The sequence below is a fragment of the Bombyx mandarina genome, chromosome 20 (genome assembly GCF_030267445.1).
Source record: "Bombyx mandarina strain Sakado chromosome 20, ASM3026744v2".
NCBI lineage: Eukaryota > Metazoa > Arthropoda > Insecta > Lepidoptera > Bombycidae > Bombyx > Bombyx mandarina.
This window is the reverse complement of record NC_143226.1, coordinates 8,852,491-8,871,293: the sequence shown is the minus strand read 5'-3', so window position 1 is coordinate 8,871,293 and position 18,803 is coordinate 8,852,491. Positions and strand designations below refer to the sequence as shown.

The 18,803-nt window shown below is 36.6% G+C and overlaps 2 protein-coding genes and 1 long non-coding RNA gene across 3 annotated transcripts in view; 1 reads left to right on the top strand and 2 right to left on the bottom strand.

The window, feature by feature from the left end:
- blo (bloated) overlaps positions 1–18,803 on the bottom strand; it is a 93,222-nt gene that overhangs the window by 23,351 nt on the left and 51,068 nt on the right. Inside the window, exon 4 of the mRNA XM_089735698.1 lies at positions 49–2,768. Coding sequence (XP_089591824.1) covers positions 49–2,768 — 2,720 coding nt within the window. The remainder of the gene's footprint in view (positions 1–48; positions 2,769–18,803) is intronic.
- Positions 8,846–10,163, top strand: LOC149500735 (uncharacterized). The gene is made up of 4 exons (XM_089735742.1): positions 8,846–8,977; positions 9,133–9,381; positions 9,629–10,054; positions 10,107–10,163. The coding sequence occupies exons 1-4, from the start codon at positions 8,846–8,848 to the stop codon at positions 10,161–10,163; spliced, it is 864 nt and encodes a 287-aa protein (XP_089591868.1).
- LOC149500734 (uncharacterized) lies at positions 10,230–15,468 on the bottom strand. Its single transcript, XR_016324769.1, has 2 exons — positions 12,146–15,468; positions 10,230–11,650 (listed from the first exon to the last, which is right to left on the bottom strand). It is a non-coding gene; the product is annotated as an uncharacterized LOC149500734 (long non-coding RNA).

Genomic DNA, 18,803 nt, shown 5'->3' with positions numbered 1-18,803 from the left:
TTATTAACACGAAACGTTTTGATAAAAATATTCTGAACTTAGTTTTACCTTTTCGAGTCCAGAAAGTTTTTTTGTGGCTTTCGGGGGTTTCGCACTGATTTTTTCATTGGTTCTGCTTGGACTTTTGTCGTAGCTGTCATATTTGTGGGCAAAGTGAGACCCGTCATCGGCACTCCGATCCCTTCCTGCCTGCTCCTTTCTGTAACGCCTCTCCTCCTCGTCTCTGTAATCCTTGAACCTCGCCAAGTACTCGCCATTCGCGTATATCTGTTCGCTGGGGTAGTTATCTTCTGTGTGCCTTCTCTCGCTGTCTAAGAACAGCGACGTGTTCCTGACGTCATCCTCGCTCTCGTGTCTCCTATACCGTCTGTGAATTTCTCCACTGGAATCCTTACGGAAATCGTTCTCGATTCCAGAGTCCACAAGTCTGTTATCGATGTCGTAACGCCTCGGAGATCGATCGTCTCTGTAATAATCTCTGCTGTCACCTGAATCGTGGCGTCTGATCGCAAAATCATCTTGATACTTATCCTTATTTTTGCCTCGGCGTAAAGAATTATGGTAAGATTCCGAGAATCTTGGTAAATTTGCATACTCCTCCTCACGTTCCTGAGCGATTTCAGGGTTGGATGCGTAGTGACCTTTCCGCTTACCAAACCATTCGTCCTTAATTTTGAATTTGTGTCCAGTTTGCAGGGCGTCCTGACTAGAAGTGACATGCTTTTTCACTTTATATTTTTTTTCTTTGTATTCGTTAGGTGTCAGCACTGGCTTTTGTAGATTGGATTCAAGACTTGGAGGTTCGTATTCTGGTTCAGGAGGGAATACCTTCCTGTTCTCTTTGTACCTTGAATCGTATCTATCAACGAACTCTCTTCTGTCTATCTCTCCTTTATTATCTTTGTAAGTTCTCGTTTCAGTATTGTATTTAACTTTACGATTATCGGAATCGTATTTGCTGTAGTCTTCAGTGACACTACTCTCGGCGAAGCCGTCCCTCTCTACAGTATTACGACAGTACCTAACCGTTTCATTAACAAACCTTTCTGTTGCTTTCATTCGTTTTTCTGCTTCGTAAATCGGGTCTGTTTCCAAATACCTGGAAATAGGTTCTCCAATATTGTTTCGTTCTCGTTCGAGCCTTCGAGCGTTCAACCGCGATTCTAATAGTTGACGGCGGTGACTTAGTTCGTTAAAATCCAAATCGACTTTGGTATGTTCAGGTTCATATTGTTTCTTCTTCGTGTCCATACCGTCGGCCCTTCCTCGAAACTTATTTATTAAGTCGTGTGAGTCGTCATTAGCGTATGTCGGTTCCAGGTCTTCGAAGCTCCTGAGCTTGTACTCCCTGAATCTTGGCTTAATTGGTGAATCGGTTATCTTATAGCTGCCAATCGTGTTAAACTGTGGGTTTTCATTAGCTTTGTAATCGTAATCATACATTCGAGTGCTTGAAAACTTATTTCTCTCTTCATAGCCGAGTCCTTCATCTTCATCTGAATTGTGTACATATCTTTCTCGCGTTGGAGAATTTTTTTTGTGTCCAATTTTTGATTTATCGTGATCAGCGATATCTTTAATTACTTGTGCGTAAACAACTCGTTTGTCAGTCATTTTGTTAACTGGAGATGGCACTCTATCAGGACTGGTAGTTCTCACAAAGAGGTTTGGGTCAGGACTCACACTGGGCTTAATATAGGAAAATGGTTGATTTACGTTAGTCCCGTTCGGAGGTACGATCAAGTGGGACTTAGGAGAAGTAAATTGATCTTCTTTTAGAATTTTTACGATATGATCCACAGTTTGTCCTCTAGTCAGCGGCGGTTTATCAGGAGGCTGCTGACTGCTATGTATCATATCTTTGCTACCATAAACGTTCTCTTCGATTTTCCGGATGCTATCTTTTATCTTATCTTTTACTTCCGCGGAATTATTTTCTTTAGCTTTGGAAGCGTCTATTTCATCAACTAAAATTGTTTTCTTTATTTCGGATTTTCGTTTCGGTGTTTCGGTAATGGAGGGCGACTTATCTATTTCAGAAGATTTTCCTCTCTTGGTTCTTGTTGGAGGCTTTGGATCCTGGTTCTCAGGAGTTTTGTATCTTGGCGGTTTCTCGACTGGGTTAACTTTCTTATTTTCTGGTTTTTTCTCCTCTGCTTTATCTTTATCTTTTTTTGTTACCCTTTGCTTCTGAAGTAGATCCAGTGGAGAAGTCTTTTGGAAATAGTCTTCTCGCGGTGAACTTTCTATAATGGGCGATAGTTGCGACTTTTTGTTCCTGAGTGATTTAAGGAATTCTTCAGTTTCGCTGCCAGATCTTTTCCTAATTGGTTTATTTTGCGTGTTCAGGCTGGTATTAGATTTCAGATCGGTGACGTCACTTTTGCTCCTCTTTACAACTGCAACTGGTTTTGTGGAAACAACGACTGGCTCACCGGGGCTCTTGTTTCTTTGCGCTTTTCGGAATATCGTAGAAAGCGACGTCCTTTCTTTAGCTTTCTTGGTGCTCACATCGCTCGTAGACCTGCCCAAAGGAGTTTTACCATCCGGTGAAGTGTCACTGTTTCTTCTAGCGTTTTCTTTGAATTTTCTTCTGTGAGGAAGAGAAAAGAATTTCTCTGGTGGATGGTCAGCAGTGCAAGTGACGCTCTGTGCAGCAGCTAGTACTTTATTAGCTTCTTCAATTAGTTCTTCTTTAGATAGATGAGTGAAAGGTTCTTTTCTAACTGATAGAGTATCAGAGGCGCCCCGCGTCTCACGTGGTTTACCTGCAAGAATACATTGCATTTATTAATTGTATTTGTTATGAAAATGATCAATCCGTTTAGTTACCTACATTATAGTATTGAAAATTTGGTAAGACTTTATTTAGACCTCAGAGACAAGAAGCAAGCATTATTATTAAACTGTACATAGTTTTTTATTTATTTATTAATGAGTGAGACTTGTCGGTGTCATTTTTTTTATCTTAAAATTATTTTTTCTATTTAATCTATTATTTTATTATTATAATATATTTATATATTTTAGAAATGTACTCAAAATAAAGTTCTAAAGCCTGTTCTATGTTTTAATAATTGGGAACACAGATATCACTTTTACTAACTTGTAAAGTTGTCAATCTGGATATAGCATAACTTACATCTCACTTGCGTTACTAGTGCCAAATGCCAAATGGTTGAATTTGATCTATTAAATGGTAGTATTTTTCTTTGTCTTTGGTTGTAAATGAAAAGAAATTATTTAAAAAAAAAATTACAACAATACAGCTCGTCAAATCCCCACATGACAAAAAAAGAAAATAAACAGAGGAAATATTAGAACTACACTGAATTAACTTTGTTTATAAATAGATTTACAACATTTGGATAGAAGCGCCATATAGCGCCATAGGGATGCAGAAGTTAATTATAAAGCTACTGTTATTCATTTACAATGTACCAGACTGGGATAAACAAAAAGAATTGTCCCAATTAATTTCAATTTAGCAACAGAAGTGATTAATAGAAATAATTAGTGTTATTAGTAACGTGTAGATCATTAATCATTTTGTCAGTTAAGATAAAATCGAAGTTTTTATAATTCGTAATAAATAAAAATATAGCTTGCAAATCGGATACAAGGTTAAATATTATACGTTTTTATTTACAAGATCTTTCAAAATCTTCGAATAGATTTCTCGCTCATTATTGTTATAGTGTAGATGGGTAAATGAGCTTAAGGTCCACCTGGAGCTAAGTGGTAACCATAGCCCGTAACATAGTCCGACTAATTACTATTTATTTAATTACCCACTTGATGTGTGTTTTTGCCTTGGTTTACACAATAAGAACTTACTACTGGTCCCTGAGTAGTCGAAATTCGACTATAATTAATTGAAACTATAAGTTTGTTCACTATCATGATTCTATTGTTAAAGACTCTTAAACTTCTATAATTACAGATTCGCTAAGACTGCACTTTAGACAAATATTAATAAAGGCAAACAATTATTAATCTACTCTCAATTCGACCACAGACTATAAGCAATAAGATTAGTTTGACAATAAACAAATAGTATGCATGCGTGTGTGTGTCAAATACATGGTAGTGTGTGTAATGTTTTTTTTATTGATTTTAATGTATTTTTCATGCATAATTTAAAAAAATATTAACATTCTGCACTCCTTCTCTAGGTATATTCTCTATAAGTGTGGGAAATTTCATACTCTTCCGTCCGCGCAATTTTCGTAAAAAGGGGTACAAAGTTTTTGCTTCACGTATTAATATATTATTATAGATATTTTTGCAATGAAATTAAACTCGTAAAATAAATGCGTGACGATCTATAGACATGTTGTGAGCCGCCGTGAGTTTTAGTCTAAGTCTTGCTAATGTGATTCATACAGGCATACACATTGTAGCAAGTAGGGTAATGTGAATTTTATTATACCAAATACATTTCAATTTCATATCGATACTGAGTATGCCTCAATAAAGTTAGATTGGTCATCAAATTAATAAGGCAAGACTTAGTGATGTGATAATGATTTAATGGTGGTAGGACGTCTTGTGAGTCCGCACGGGTAGGTACCACCGCCTGCCTATTTCTACCGTGAAGCAGTAATGCGTTTCGGTTTGAAGGGTTGAGCAGCCGTTGTAACTATACTGAAACCTTAGAACTTATATCTCAATGTGGGTGGTGGCGCACTTACGTTGTAGATATCTATTGACTCCATTAACCACTTAACACCGAATGGGCTGTGAGCTCGTCCACCTATCTAAGCAATAAAAAAATAAAAAAACTATGTACTACTAGTGATTCCGACTAGGTACGCTTGGCTGTTGTCGGTGATCATCTGAAATACGATCAAATGCCAATACAATATGCGGCCTACAAATTGTATTTTATTATTACTATGCAAATCTTTAGTGTAGGGCTAAAAACAATAGTATAGAATGTCAATTCAATCGTATAATGAAGCTTTTTTAATGAATTAAGAAAAAAAAATGATTTAATTAATGAAGGTAAATAGGTGTTTTATGCCTAATACCTCGGGGCCATGAGCCAACTTCACATACATATGTATTTACGAGAGGAACAGGTTTATGTGTCGCAGTTTTGGTGACGTCACGAGATGGTATAGTCACGATTATTTTTAGCGTTGACTTTCGGAGTAAACAAGCTTTCTGTAAGACCTTTTTTGTTAGTCGGCTTAAGGTACCGTTTTGTTGGCTGCTATCGAATTTTAACAACAGTAACTTTACTGTTTCCACTATCAATATTGTTGTAATAGGACATAGAAACGGCCTCTTAATCGTAAGCGCTCTAAGGCGTAAGAATGGGTAGACATGTACTTGCATGATTCTGTTTTCTGTTAGATTTGTTGTACACACCGCTGACGTTTGTTGATATTCATTTTTGTGAAAGTATTTTTTTTATTGCTTAGATGGGTGGACGAGCTGACAGCCCACCCGGTGTTAAGTGCTTACTGGAGCCCATAGACATCTACAACGTAAATGCGCCACCCACCTTGAGATATAAGATCTAAGGTCTCAAGTATAGTTACAACGGCTGCCCCACCCTTCAAACCGAAACGAATTACTGCTTCACGGCAGAAATAGGCAGGGTGGTGGTACCTACCCGCGCGTACTCACAAGACGTCCAACCACCAGTAATTTGTCGAAATCGCAATCGTAAATCCCAAGACGCCAAGTTAAATCTCCTTTTTTGTTCATTCCTCATAAGACACAAAGCGTGCACGTGATAATGTACATGATATTATCTTATTAAATATTTTTTAAAGTAAAGTAACATTTGGATGCCTTTCCCCGGGCAAGGCCGTTACATTCCAGCGCGGTTTATTAAATACAATTAATTGTTTTGTATCAGAATAAGTGAATGTCAACGATCGTTATCTAGTTTCGATTGAGGTCTTAAATGGCATTTTCATTGACATGGACAGACCGCCTGATGTTAACTCTTGATTGTCGAGAACTTAATATTTCCCAAGTTCTGCGTTGGTGAAGTTTTTCTTCGGTCGCGCCACCATGCGTACTGATGTTGTTTTACGAAGTCAATCTCTTCATGACATCGGAGTAACGACTTTGGTCTAAGGTGGCTTCGAAATAGGAATGTATGAAGTCAGCTCAAATTCCTAGATGATAGAGTTAGGTCTTTCTCCTTCTCTTCGTTCTTAGAGAATCTCCATGTAATTGTTACCTCTTGCTCTCTCCCCAGAGAATGCTATACAGCACAAACTATTTATATTTATATACGGCTGAAGTGTTTTGTTTTTTTATAACACACTAGCTGACCCGGCAGACTTCGTAGTGCCTCAATCGATAAATAAAAGACCTAAACTTTTGTATAAAATAAACTTAAAACAAACAAAAATCCGTCCGAGGGGGACACATCAAAGGAAAAACAAAATTGTTATTTTTATTTAATTCTGATCATTTTCATATTTATCTACCTTTTAAACCTTCTTTGGACTTCCAAGAATAATTCAAGATCAAAATTAGTCAAATCGGTCTAGTCGTTCTCGAGTTTTAACGAGACTAACGAACAGCAATTCATTTTTATTTATATAGATTTTATGTGTAGAACAAAAGAAAACTTTTGCAAAACTATTTTAAAACCGCAACTGTCTCTTTCGCGCTCTACCCTGGAAGGCTTAAGAAAAGAGAGAGAATTGAATAATCAAAAACAAGTCATCTTTGTCAACTCGAGTTTAACCTGAAGAGTCGCGTCGCGTTGTAGAATAGTCATTCTTATTAAAATGCAAGCTGAATTAAAATCGCTTATTGTGTGAACTAGTATCGCGATAAAAACGATTCTGTCATACTTAACGGTTGCAGACTACACGGGCTCCCACACGAGTCAATAATCTTAAAGCGTGAATAAAAAATCATTGACTTTTAATACTGATTATTGTGATTATGTGAGGCGTAGAATGGAGTGTTATAATTTTATTATTATAATGTATGGATGAGTAAAAACTCTGATTCATAATAATATTGTTGTTTATTGCGTTGACTCAAAGCGTATTTGAATGGATGGAGGAATTTTATACTGCCTTTGGAGATAGACGAGAATACGGCACACCAGTTGGTGAGTGGTCATCAGAACTCACGGTCATCAGTAATGCCTAGGCCCACCTGCGTATTAATATATTCTAATAAAATTTTGGATGACGTAGCTTGCAAAAAAGTAGTTGCCATTTTTTACTTTTCATAAAAAGGAGCAGGTTCTCGATTTGGTTGTTGTTTCAAATGTGTTTATAACTTTTATTTGAAAGATAGTGGGTGTTTCTCATTTATTCCCATTTATATTTTACAGAAATTTAATCGGTAATTGTGAGTTATTCTTATTAGTGCACAAGTATTTACTTGACTCCGACTACACTGATGATATTTTCATTTTATTTTGCAGAGGTTGGTTTTCATTTTTGTTAATATTTTGTGTTAATTAACATTATGCTCTGTTAAAGAAATGACATACTCTGGCTATACTGCACTGTCACTATACTTTTGATATGCACGGTATGCACCCATTTGTTCTGGCCCCTCGCGTGGTACCGTAATGAGTGGACCTATTGAGTGGAAGCTCTTATAGTAAAAGCTTTCAAATTCCAAAGACAACTCTGTTTTTTAATACGGTATTAGTGTATAGTATACAACGAAATGAGTTCTGGCAAAATCGACATCTGTCACGGTTCGCCGCGAGGCTATCTGAGTAGCATACAAAATTCGGTGTGTTTTCTTAAACATTCGTTGATATTCTTAATTATTAAATTTGCGTGTGCTGATTATAATTTTAATCTAATTTTTGTAATTTGCTTAATTACTGGTGGTAGGACCTCTTGTGAGTCCGCACGGGTAGGTACCACCACCCTGCCTATTTCTGCCGTGAAGCAGAAATGCGTTTCGGTTTGAAGGGTGGGACAGCCGTCGCAACTATACTGAGACCTTAGAACTTATATCTCAAGGCGCAAGGGTGGCGCATTTACGTCGTAGATGTCCATGGGCTTTCTCTCTCTCATTTTTATAAAAGATCCTTATTATGTTATGTGTATTTCTTTAGGAAAATGCTAGTATTTTATTTGTTAAAAAATAATAAAATTAACAAATAAAACTTTTATATACACGGTGCTACCTGTTTATTGCGTGTGTTATCTCGAACGACATAACTATGAAAGAATGGCATAATGCATTAATAGTCGAATCGGCAGAATGTATAAAGAACAATGGCAGTTTTTTACCTGAATGTTTTAAAAGACGTCTTAGATTGAGACATAAAGGAAACTTAATTATTTTATTTGCTCGTTTTTTATACAATGCTAGGTTTACGTGGCAAAGTCACGAAAAAAATTTAATTTAATAAGCTTTTAATTCGTTTCTTGGTACTTCCGGTTTAATGCGTTTGTAAAGGACGAAATAAAAAATATTGCCAAAAAAAAAAAGCTGTATTTATTTAAAAAAAAATACTCTACAGTATTTCAAATGATAAACAATAATATTAATTATTCTTTGTTACAATTGTTACGTAATAAAATAACTAAATAATTGTGTTTGTTGTATATATTAAGCTGTAAGATTAATCAAATATATTAATATACGGTAATTAAAATAATAGTTGGCAGCACTGATTTTATAGTCTATTAAATTATTTTTAATAGCTTTGCCAGATGCTTTATTTTGTTTTACGCTGATATCACACGATTGACCTAGTTCATCTTAAGTTTTGATCTCGGATTTGCTCACGGACTTGATTTTCTGCCCCCATACGACGACTTGTGCAAATAGTGCTTTTTTCTAACGGACTCTGATTGTGCCTTGCGACTTGAATTTTTGCGCTTTTAACATGGATAGCAGGCGTACGCGCATATTGTGCGTGAATTGTAATATCTGCATAAATACTCTTCGCCGGTATCGGATTTTGGATCAAAACACGAGAGTGTGTACGGTGCTCTGCAACTGGATTTATCCACAAATCGTAAGTCCTAAAAAACACTATTGCCCGTGTTTGTCTCTTAAACGATGTGGAATTTATTAATCTAACTCGTTATGTGTACGTTTGAACACGGTTTATTTGTTAAACATGGTAAGTTATATTATAATGCATTAACACTTAGTTAATATTACTTTCAGATAACTGATGACGATTATGTTTGCGAAGCATGTTGGGAACTTTCAACAGCAGCAGTAAACCGTAATCTTCAGCAAAATACTGGTAATGAACCACAAGCTGGAACTAGTCAACGTGGTCATACCAATGTTTGTATTTTATGTGGCTGCTCCCTCACACAAAAGCAAAGTGACAAAATATTAAGAGACAATCCCACTGAACTACAACTACAGATCATAGAAATAATTAAACGCCATAAGCAACCACAGCAGGTGTGTGCATCTTTGCTTAAATCTTATTTTATCTTATTAGTTTGATAGGAATTCATTGGAAAAAAATACCTTTTAATTTTAAAATGTTTGTTTAATTTAATATTAATATCAATTAATCTTTGTACAATTAATCTGATTGTAAGATTTAGCATATACTATTTAATCAATTTAACCAGCATGACTTTCATCCTTGATAAATGTTACACAATTATATGCTAAAGTCATAAGCATATCTTACTACTTCCAGGTAACAGCTTCTGACAAAGTATGTCATGTCTGTTGGTTGCGAACTACAAGAGAGGTTCTGCGTATGAATAGTGCTGATGAATTAAGAGTGGAAGGAGCCATTCAACATGGAGATGATGATGCCTCACTTAGTAATCCACCGAATGAGCCTACTGTTGGAGAGCATATCTCTATCCCTGAACCAAGTGTATCTTTGGAGGACCAATCCTATGGAGGTCCACATGAGCAAGATATTTTCAGGCCATCAGGCACTCAAAATACAGAGTCTGGAACTATGGTATTACCAGATTACAAGAGAGCGGCCAATACTGGTAACCATTGCCTCTTTCCTGACTGCAATAACATTGGTACCTTGCACAGTGTGTCGGACAAATTAAGATCTGTAATATTAAGTAACCATAAATATTATGTCCCAAAACTAGCACGAGTCTGTGGCATTCATTTATTTAGAAACTCTTGGGATAATCTGTATCAATCAGAGAATAGCATTCATATATTTAATGTCGAGCATGTTCAACATATATTTTCATTTGTAAATGCATTTAATCCTACATTAGACTTTGAAAATTTACAAGAAATGGATGACCGAATATTTCAATATTGGGTGGGGCTATCTAAAGAAAAGTTTTATTTAATATTAGAGGAAGTACCAAGGATTTTAGAAATTAAAAGGGGGAGTCTAGGTCTTGTGACTTTGCTTCTAAAACTGAGAACAGGAGAATCTGATGAAAGGATAGCCACTTTGGTGCAAAAGCCACGTCGCAGTTTAGAGGTATTAATGGACAAAGTTCGGGAAATACTTGTGCAAGATTATGTACCGAGACACCTAGGTATTAACCATATTTCTAGGGAACAATTACTAGGCCATAATCTGGTAATACCAAATGGTATATACGGCAATAATAATAATATAATAGTGATCTGTGATGGTACCTATATTTACACTAACAAGAGTAGTAATTACATGTTTCAAAAAGATAGTTACTCTCTCCATAAATACAGGAATCTATTAAAGATATTCTTAATTGTAACTTGTGATGGCTATATTGTTGACTGTTTTGGCCCATACAAAGCTACAACTTCAGATGCTGAAATTATGTCTTCATTATTTACAAATGAGTCATCCGCCCTTAGGTTTTATTTCAGAGAAAATGATATCTTTATTTTAGATAAAGGATTTAGAGATAGTATTAATTTATTAGAAGAATGTGGCTATCGACCATATATGCCAGATTCTCTTTTGGAAGGCGAGTACCAATTAACCACAGCTCAAGCAAATCAGAGCCGCTGCGTTACTATTTGTCGATGGGTAGTAGAGGTAGTAAATGGTTACTTAAAATGAGACTTTAAAATATTCAGACATGAATATTGTCATCGGTCTCTACTACATATGATGCAGAATGTTCAAATAACAGCGGCTCTATTGAACAGCTTTGGTACTCGCTTAAAAAATAATGAGTATGCCAATGAAATACTAAATATAATAAACGAAAGAATGAGTTTAGACAACAATCTGGCAAATATGATAGATGCAGAAAATATGAACCGGAGATCAGCCAACTTCCAGAGTCTCACAGCTGACCGCAACAATGTGATATTATTTCCTAGTCTTGAATATAGAGATCTCATTTTATTCGCCATGGGAACCTATCAAATTCGTCAAGCTCGCTCCTATTATGGGGAGCACATACGTTTCCATGGCGAGTACAGAATTGAAGTCTGTAGCGAAACAATTTATACCTCTGAATATAACTTAAGGGGAACTGGAGACACCACTTTAATAAGAGGCAAAATAAAATCGCGACACATTTCCAGGAAACAATATTATGTTTATATTTTAGTTGAAAACAATCATTCTAGCCGATCAAGTATAGTCGAATACTGTTGCAACTGTTTAGTTGGTCGGCGTACTGTAGGTTGTTGTGCACACGTCATGACGGTCGTGTGGTACCTTGGATGGGCCAGGCATGAGACACATATATCTGCACCAGCAGACTTTCTCGATGAGATAGTTGTAAGAGACCTAGATGATGACGAATAAATGTCATTAAATGTTATAGAGTCCAAATTCTTGTTTTATTTATACTATAAGTATCTATATACCTACATGATAACAATACGAACTGTTTTAACCAGAGGCAATCTTCGATTAAAACAGTTTGTATTGTTAGTACCTACTTAACCTTTTGACCACCAGAGCAAAAATCATTGGCGTGCCCTTCACGCCAAGCCCCAAAATCTACAAAAATGTAATATTGTGAAATAATGTATTAAATCATCAATCTATCGAATCTTTGTAACCTATTTTTTGGTCACATATTTGTGACGTTTGTGTACAGGGCAAGCTTTAGTTTGTCACAAATATGTGCCTTTGGCGTGCAAAACTACCTATTAAACCTATCTCTGATACACATTTTTACACATTTACAAAGAAGAAAGAACAAACTACATAAGTAACTGCCTAGGTAACTGCAATTTCTAAGGGTACCTACTCGAGTAGTATTATAGGCGTACCTACCCTTCGTTTATCTATGTTAATGAAACTAAAAAAGTTATTTATACATATCGTTTACTTTTGTTTCTTTCAATTTTTTATAGACGATTCCTACCTACAAAAATTAGTGACAGCTATTATTGATAGGTAAGCGTCCTTACGGATCCATCAGATCCATTAACCTTTGCATTAGATGCCTTCAGCTCTAATACTAGGAGCAGGCTTAGGGACCCTGGTAACCGTACTCGTCGAACTCGACAAAGAGGTCGACGTGCAACCTAACCCATGCATCAGCCCGCTGAGTTTCTCGCCGGATCTTCTCAACGGGTCGCGATTCCGATCCGGTAGTAGATTCATTCGCGAAGCAATTGCTCTTGAGTTGTTAGGTCTCCTTCGGAGGCGCTCGGACAGTTGTTAGCAAATCCCGCCCCTCTTGGCTGAGCCTTTGCTCGCCCACCTGTCCTGGTGAAACTGGAAAGGCCTTCGGGCCACCAGTAAACTTTCAATAATAAAAAAAAAAAAAAAAAAAAATAGGTAACTTAAAATTATAAATTAAAAACGTTAATATCTTTTTTTTGTGACTTCCTAATATAAAATTTTTTTCTGATTAATCTTATGTTATGTTATCCCTATCGTTTTAGCATTTTTTTATTTCAAGACGCCTCAAATGAATATCAGGTAAAACGTTGTATAGAAAGCTGCCATTGTTCTTTGCATAGTTGCTGGTGGGAGGGCAAAGTGTGAGGACCATTATATATTAGCTTTTGCCCGCGATTTCGTCCGCGTGGAATAGTTCACAAATATTGCTTTATTTTAGAACAAATTTGGCTAGCATAAAAACGTTATAGTGAACCAACCTTGACATATAGATATATGCTGTCCCGGATTTTTTTTTAGATCTTTTAAAGGGGAACAATTCTGTCATACATTATTTTAGCGAAACTTTAACCGTTTCTGCAGCGCACGCAGCGGAAGCTCTCAAAAGGGAAAAAAGCCCCGATTTGGAAACATTATTGATTGGTGCTCCGCCTGTATTAGTCTTAGCGTGATGTTATATAGCCTATAGCCTTCCTCGATAAAGGGGCTATCTAACACTAAAATATTTTTTTCAAATCGGACCACTAGTTCCTGAGATTAGCGCGTTCAAACAAACAAACTCTTCAGCTTATAATATTAGTATAGATTATAGTTTGTCTATTTCGACTGCGAAGGACTCGAGATTTGGTTTTACGATTCCTGCCAGGATTTTGCTCTCGTGTATGAATGTAGGATGCGGCTTTCATACGTTATGTTTATGGGCTCTCGCCAACCTTTAATTGTTGCCTACTGCTTAATGTTAGTTGAGTCGCTAACTTGTCTATTATCTAGAACAAAAAATGTATACAATATATCTGAAATTAGCCGTGGCTGGTTTCTGAAGGACGCATACGACAAGAAACCGTATCTATGTTGATGTCCAAAATCAGCTGTCACTAACGGCATATTCAATGACATCAATAGAAATACTGTCGTGTTTAAATAACTGTTGTAACCGGTTCACAACGAGGATATTATTTTTTTATTTCGATCGTAATAACAAGAAAACAAGAATTTTAGAGGATCGCGGTGTAGTTCGGAATCGTCAATATTATTAATATTATTTATTTACGGCTCTAGACGGGCTGGTTTAATTGACGGCCCACCTTGAGTTGAGTGGAGGCCAATAGTCACCTTGCTACGAGAGGTCGAACTCTACATTGTACTATGGTAGCGACAGGCTTCACACCGGCAAACATTTCTCGGGCATCTTGACTATTTTACCCACAAAGTAAGTTTTTATTATTTTTTTATTGCTTAGATGAATGGACGAGCTCACAGCCCACCTGGTGTTAAGTGGTTACTGGAGCCCATAGACATCTACAACATAAATGCGCCACCCACCTCGAGGTATAAGTTCTAAGGTCTCAAGTATAGTTACAACGGCTGCCCCACCCTTCAAACCGAAACGCATTACTGCTTCACGGCAGAAATAGGCAGGACGGTGGTACCTACCCGTGCGGACTCACAAGAGGTCCTACCACCAGTGATTACGCAAATTATAATTTTGCGGGTTTGATTTTTATTGCACGATCCTTCACCGTGGAAGTCAATCGTGAACATTTATTGAGTACGTATTTCATTAGAAAAATTGGTACCCGCCAGTGGGATTCGAACACCGGTGCATCGCTAGATACGAATGCACCGGACGTCTTATCCTTAAGGCCACGACGACTGCAGAATGAAGTGCCAAGAATGATACGAGCAAAATATTGTCTTAGTGAACCGATCTACGTAAAACGAATCACGCTTGACCAAAAGTATTTTTTTTTGTAATCGGACAACATTAAAAGCCAACTCTATTGAAATTCAATTAAATTAACGACTCCTTATGAAATATATTGGCTGTCTTTATGATGTTGTGTAGGCCGCCGTGTTCTGTCTCGCTTCCCCTAATCAGAACTGACGTACGGCAGTAAGAGACAGTTTGTTCTTTGTTGAAACAGTTTTAATATTTACACAAGTGCCGTATTCGTTTGAACAAGGTCTTTGCCTTTGAAATGCAAAGATCTATTTGGAGCAAAATTTATGTGTAATGCATACATTACGTGACCCTGCTCGCATGTCCTCTCAGTCAAGGATTTACTTATTTTAAGTTATACTATCCTGGTACTTTTAATGCAAATTAACTTGCGATGACGTGTTTGTTGTGGGGTTAAAACGTTTGAATGATAAACTCCGTTTTCTATCATTTCTTTACGGCCATCGGTTACTGGACCTTTAAGTCTACCTTGTTTTTTTTTTAATATTTAACAATGATTCTTAGTTAGGTGTTGGAACCATGTTCTACTTCTCCATAATTAAGTACTTTTTCAAATATTAAATAGTCCGTAATGAGTTATTCCTACATGTTTATAGTTTAAGATAGCATAAATTAGTATAATAAAACACAAGATCAGTCATTATGTTCCCGCCAATATTCTTCAATGGGAAGAGGTATTAGAGTGGGCCCGACGTTAAAAGAACTTTATATCTCCAAAGCCTCAAGGTACCCATAGTTTCTACGTAAGTACATAAGTGACTTCGGAAAAATATAACCTTCAAAAATCAATCGTTCCTAATTCTAATTTTGTCAAATTAAACCTTGGACTGTGAATCAAACTGGTCGACTTTGGTTTCAATCAAGCCATTTTGAACGTATGAAATTGTATTGTTACGAGTCTGAAATGTTTAAGAGTATTTTTTATTAAAATCTTATATTTAAAGTAAAAGTTTTTTTATTAATCATTAGGACATTAAGCTTTACAAAGCTTCTCATTTCGTTTTGAACATGAAAAAAAATGTAATGGTATAAAATGTATATAATGATAGTTATGTATTAGATTTTTTAAGTTACTAACATACATTATAAGTAATTACTACTAACAAAATGATATGGTTTAAAAAAAAAATGAAATAAAGTATTAATAATAATAATAATATAATTATTACTATATTCGAGAAGTTGAAATAAATAGATGAAAATCAATAATACCTTTTTATTTTTTTATTTATTGCTTAGATGGGTGGACGAGCTCACAGCCCACCTGGTGTTAAGTGGTTACTGGAGCCCATAGACATCCACAACGTTAATGCGCCACCCACCTCGAGATACAAGTTCTAAGGCCTCAAGTATAGTTACAACGGCTGCCCCACCCTTCAAACCGAAACGCATTACTGCTTCACGGCAGAAATAGGCAGGGTGGTGGTACCCACCCGCGCGGACTCACAAGAGGTCCTACCACCAGTAATTACGCAAATTATAATTTTGCGGGTTTCATTTTTATTACACGATGTTATTCCTTCACCGTGGAAGTCAATCGTGAACATTAGTTGAGTACGTATTTCATTAGAAAAATTGGTACCCGCCTGCGGGATTCGAACACCGGTGCATCGCTTCAACACGAATGCACCGGACGTCTTATCCGTTAGGCCACGACGACTATCAGAAACTACCTTAAATAAAATTTGTCGGAACCAAAGTATGGATAAACAAACTTTGAACATGGTTAGTCATGTGACATCTGTAAAACTAGACCATGTGTCATGTCCTCTTTGCAACACTCGCTTTAAGTTTTGTCATAAAATGTGTTTTACCTAGTTCGTCACCCGTATTCACCACGGCTAGAGTTATGGGTGACCTGGCCTGGAAAGCGATTGTTAGTTTGTGTGAACTAATTTTACAGTACCAGACAGAGATCCGTGTCCTCACTCTCGATGAAAAATGTAGCCTGCTCAAACGACCTACTGCGGTTGACATGAACCTACTCTTCGCTTGACCTAATCTATGCACCAACGTCGCATTGTTTTTGCTGTATTTATACAGGGTGTCCCAAAAAAAAATGGATAATCCTGAAACACCTCATAGTAGAGCTATTGGGGACTCAAAAAAATATATTCTTAGGTAGTACCCAAATTAGAAATAAAGAAAAAATACCAAATTTCATAATTAAAATTTAAGTTCAGATTAACTTTTATAAAAAATTACACTAGCTACTCATACGATTTCCTGCATATTCCTTAGTCCATGTAGAATATTATAACATAAAAGGCCTATGGATTTCATTTATTTGTAGCTGTTGTATATTCCAACACACAGAGGTATGTAAAATATCAACTTTCTTTTTTTAAATATGTAATTTGGGTACTACCTGAGATTTTTTTTTGTATTTTTTTTGTGTCCCCTATAGTTCTACTATAAGGTGTTTTAGGATTATCCATTCTTTCTGGGACACCCTGTATATGCTAATTGTTGGCTTTTGTACTGTATGCATCAACCAACGAATATTTATTTAGAATTTCAAATTTAAGGGAATCAAATAAGACATAAACGCTTCGTAAGTTTTAAAGTAAGAAGCATGATATTTCTTCCTTCTTCTGGTCAGAAATAAACGGACAAGGAAACAGTCCTCTTTTTTTGAAAACGTGCGACACAGGATTAATTCAGTATTGAAGCTTCCGGTACAAAGCTTAGGAAGAAAATTTATAGTTTAAGTAAAAGTACGGTCATGTCCTTTCCGTACAACATCCTGATTCATCCTAGTGTTGCCGGGTGGAGCGGGTCGTCAGTTAATAATAATGATACAGGATAAATTCTAAGATATATGTGACGAGCACGCCCGATTTACTGCTACAAACATGTTGTGAGGCTTGCATGCATGTAAAAACGTCACAATCTTATGCAAATTATGCATCGTACAGACGGGTCACACACTTTACGGCCCACCTGGAGTTGAGTAACCACCGCAGCGATTAGTCGCGCAACCGTGAATGAAGCCAAAGTCTCACCGTGCACCACACTAGCGGCTGCCCCAGCTTTTTACCCCGAGAGCATATTTATCATAGGCTAAATGGCTATGAGCGAGTTGAGAGTATAACCTAACCGACCCAATATAATAGATCTTGTAATGGAAATTCTCATCTGCAATCTCTTCAATCACATAATGAAAATGTTGACTTGAATTAACGGTAATTTCTATTTACGCATTGTCCTACGCCGTAGTAGGGTGAAGCAATTTTTCCCGTTCGACTTTGCTCTGTCTTCGATATCATCTTTACAAACCTTGAACTTATTCATGTTCTTTAGAATTACTTGTCTTTGGTTTTCCCCTGGACGTTCTGGGAAGGCGCAGTCCCTAAATAGACATAGGTCTTCACTTGACGGGTCAAAGCCCCGCGTTTGAAACTTTTAAAGTATTACAGCATAGCACTGAAGATATTTATCAAAAAAAAACTGAAGTGAGCTAACAAGGCAAGATCCGAATAAGAATATATTTTGGACTGCGAATCCATTGATTAAATACTCCGACTCTGTGGCAGATACCTTTGTCTTTTACCTAAAATTGGGTATAGGTTTGTTCTGTATAAAGTCAGCAGCATATGCACTGTCATGAACCACTGTAGCGGAATAAAGAAGACTATATACCAAATTAAGAATACAGCACTGTATTTCTAATAAGCCAAAACAAATACAATTTTTTACACAACAGGATATCAATTTGCATTATACTTTTTTACCATTAAATCATTATTAGATCTAAAACAGAGATTAAGAAGCAAAAAAAGGGCATTAAAACTCACGCTGATATTGGCACAACGATCTAGTTACAGCGCGGCAACGCCCCGTAATTATGAGAACGCGTACACAAAAACTACAAAATTAAGACATTATACGCTGTTTGATTCGCTAAAAAAAACACCCTTGAACGTATCTTTGATTTCCTCATACAAAAAGGTGTTAAGTAGACCTCGCCTGATTGATACATAAAGACTGCAGTGGGCCGGACCTTGGCCACTTCCGGTGTGGGCGAGTGGAAAAACGATGTACGTATGTACAGTCAACGCTCTGAGACGAGTGTCCGTCGCGTCTGTGTAACTCAGAACATCGTGTTTACTATATTTGACAATTGGATAAAGGTGAATCAGTTTTAAGCGAACATACCACGAACGATATGAGTTGATGAATTCGAAATATAGTTAACTAGCGGCCCGCTCTGGCTCCGCTCGGGTTTTTAACAAAATTTCTAACGATATTTGACGTTGTTTTATTTTTTTGCAAGAACACTTATTGAGGCATAACTATAATAGTTAGACATATGCTGTCGGGACACTTTTTGTAAATAATAAT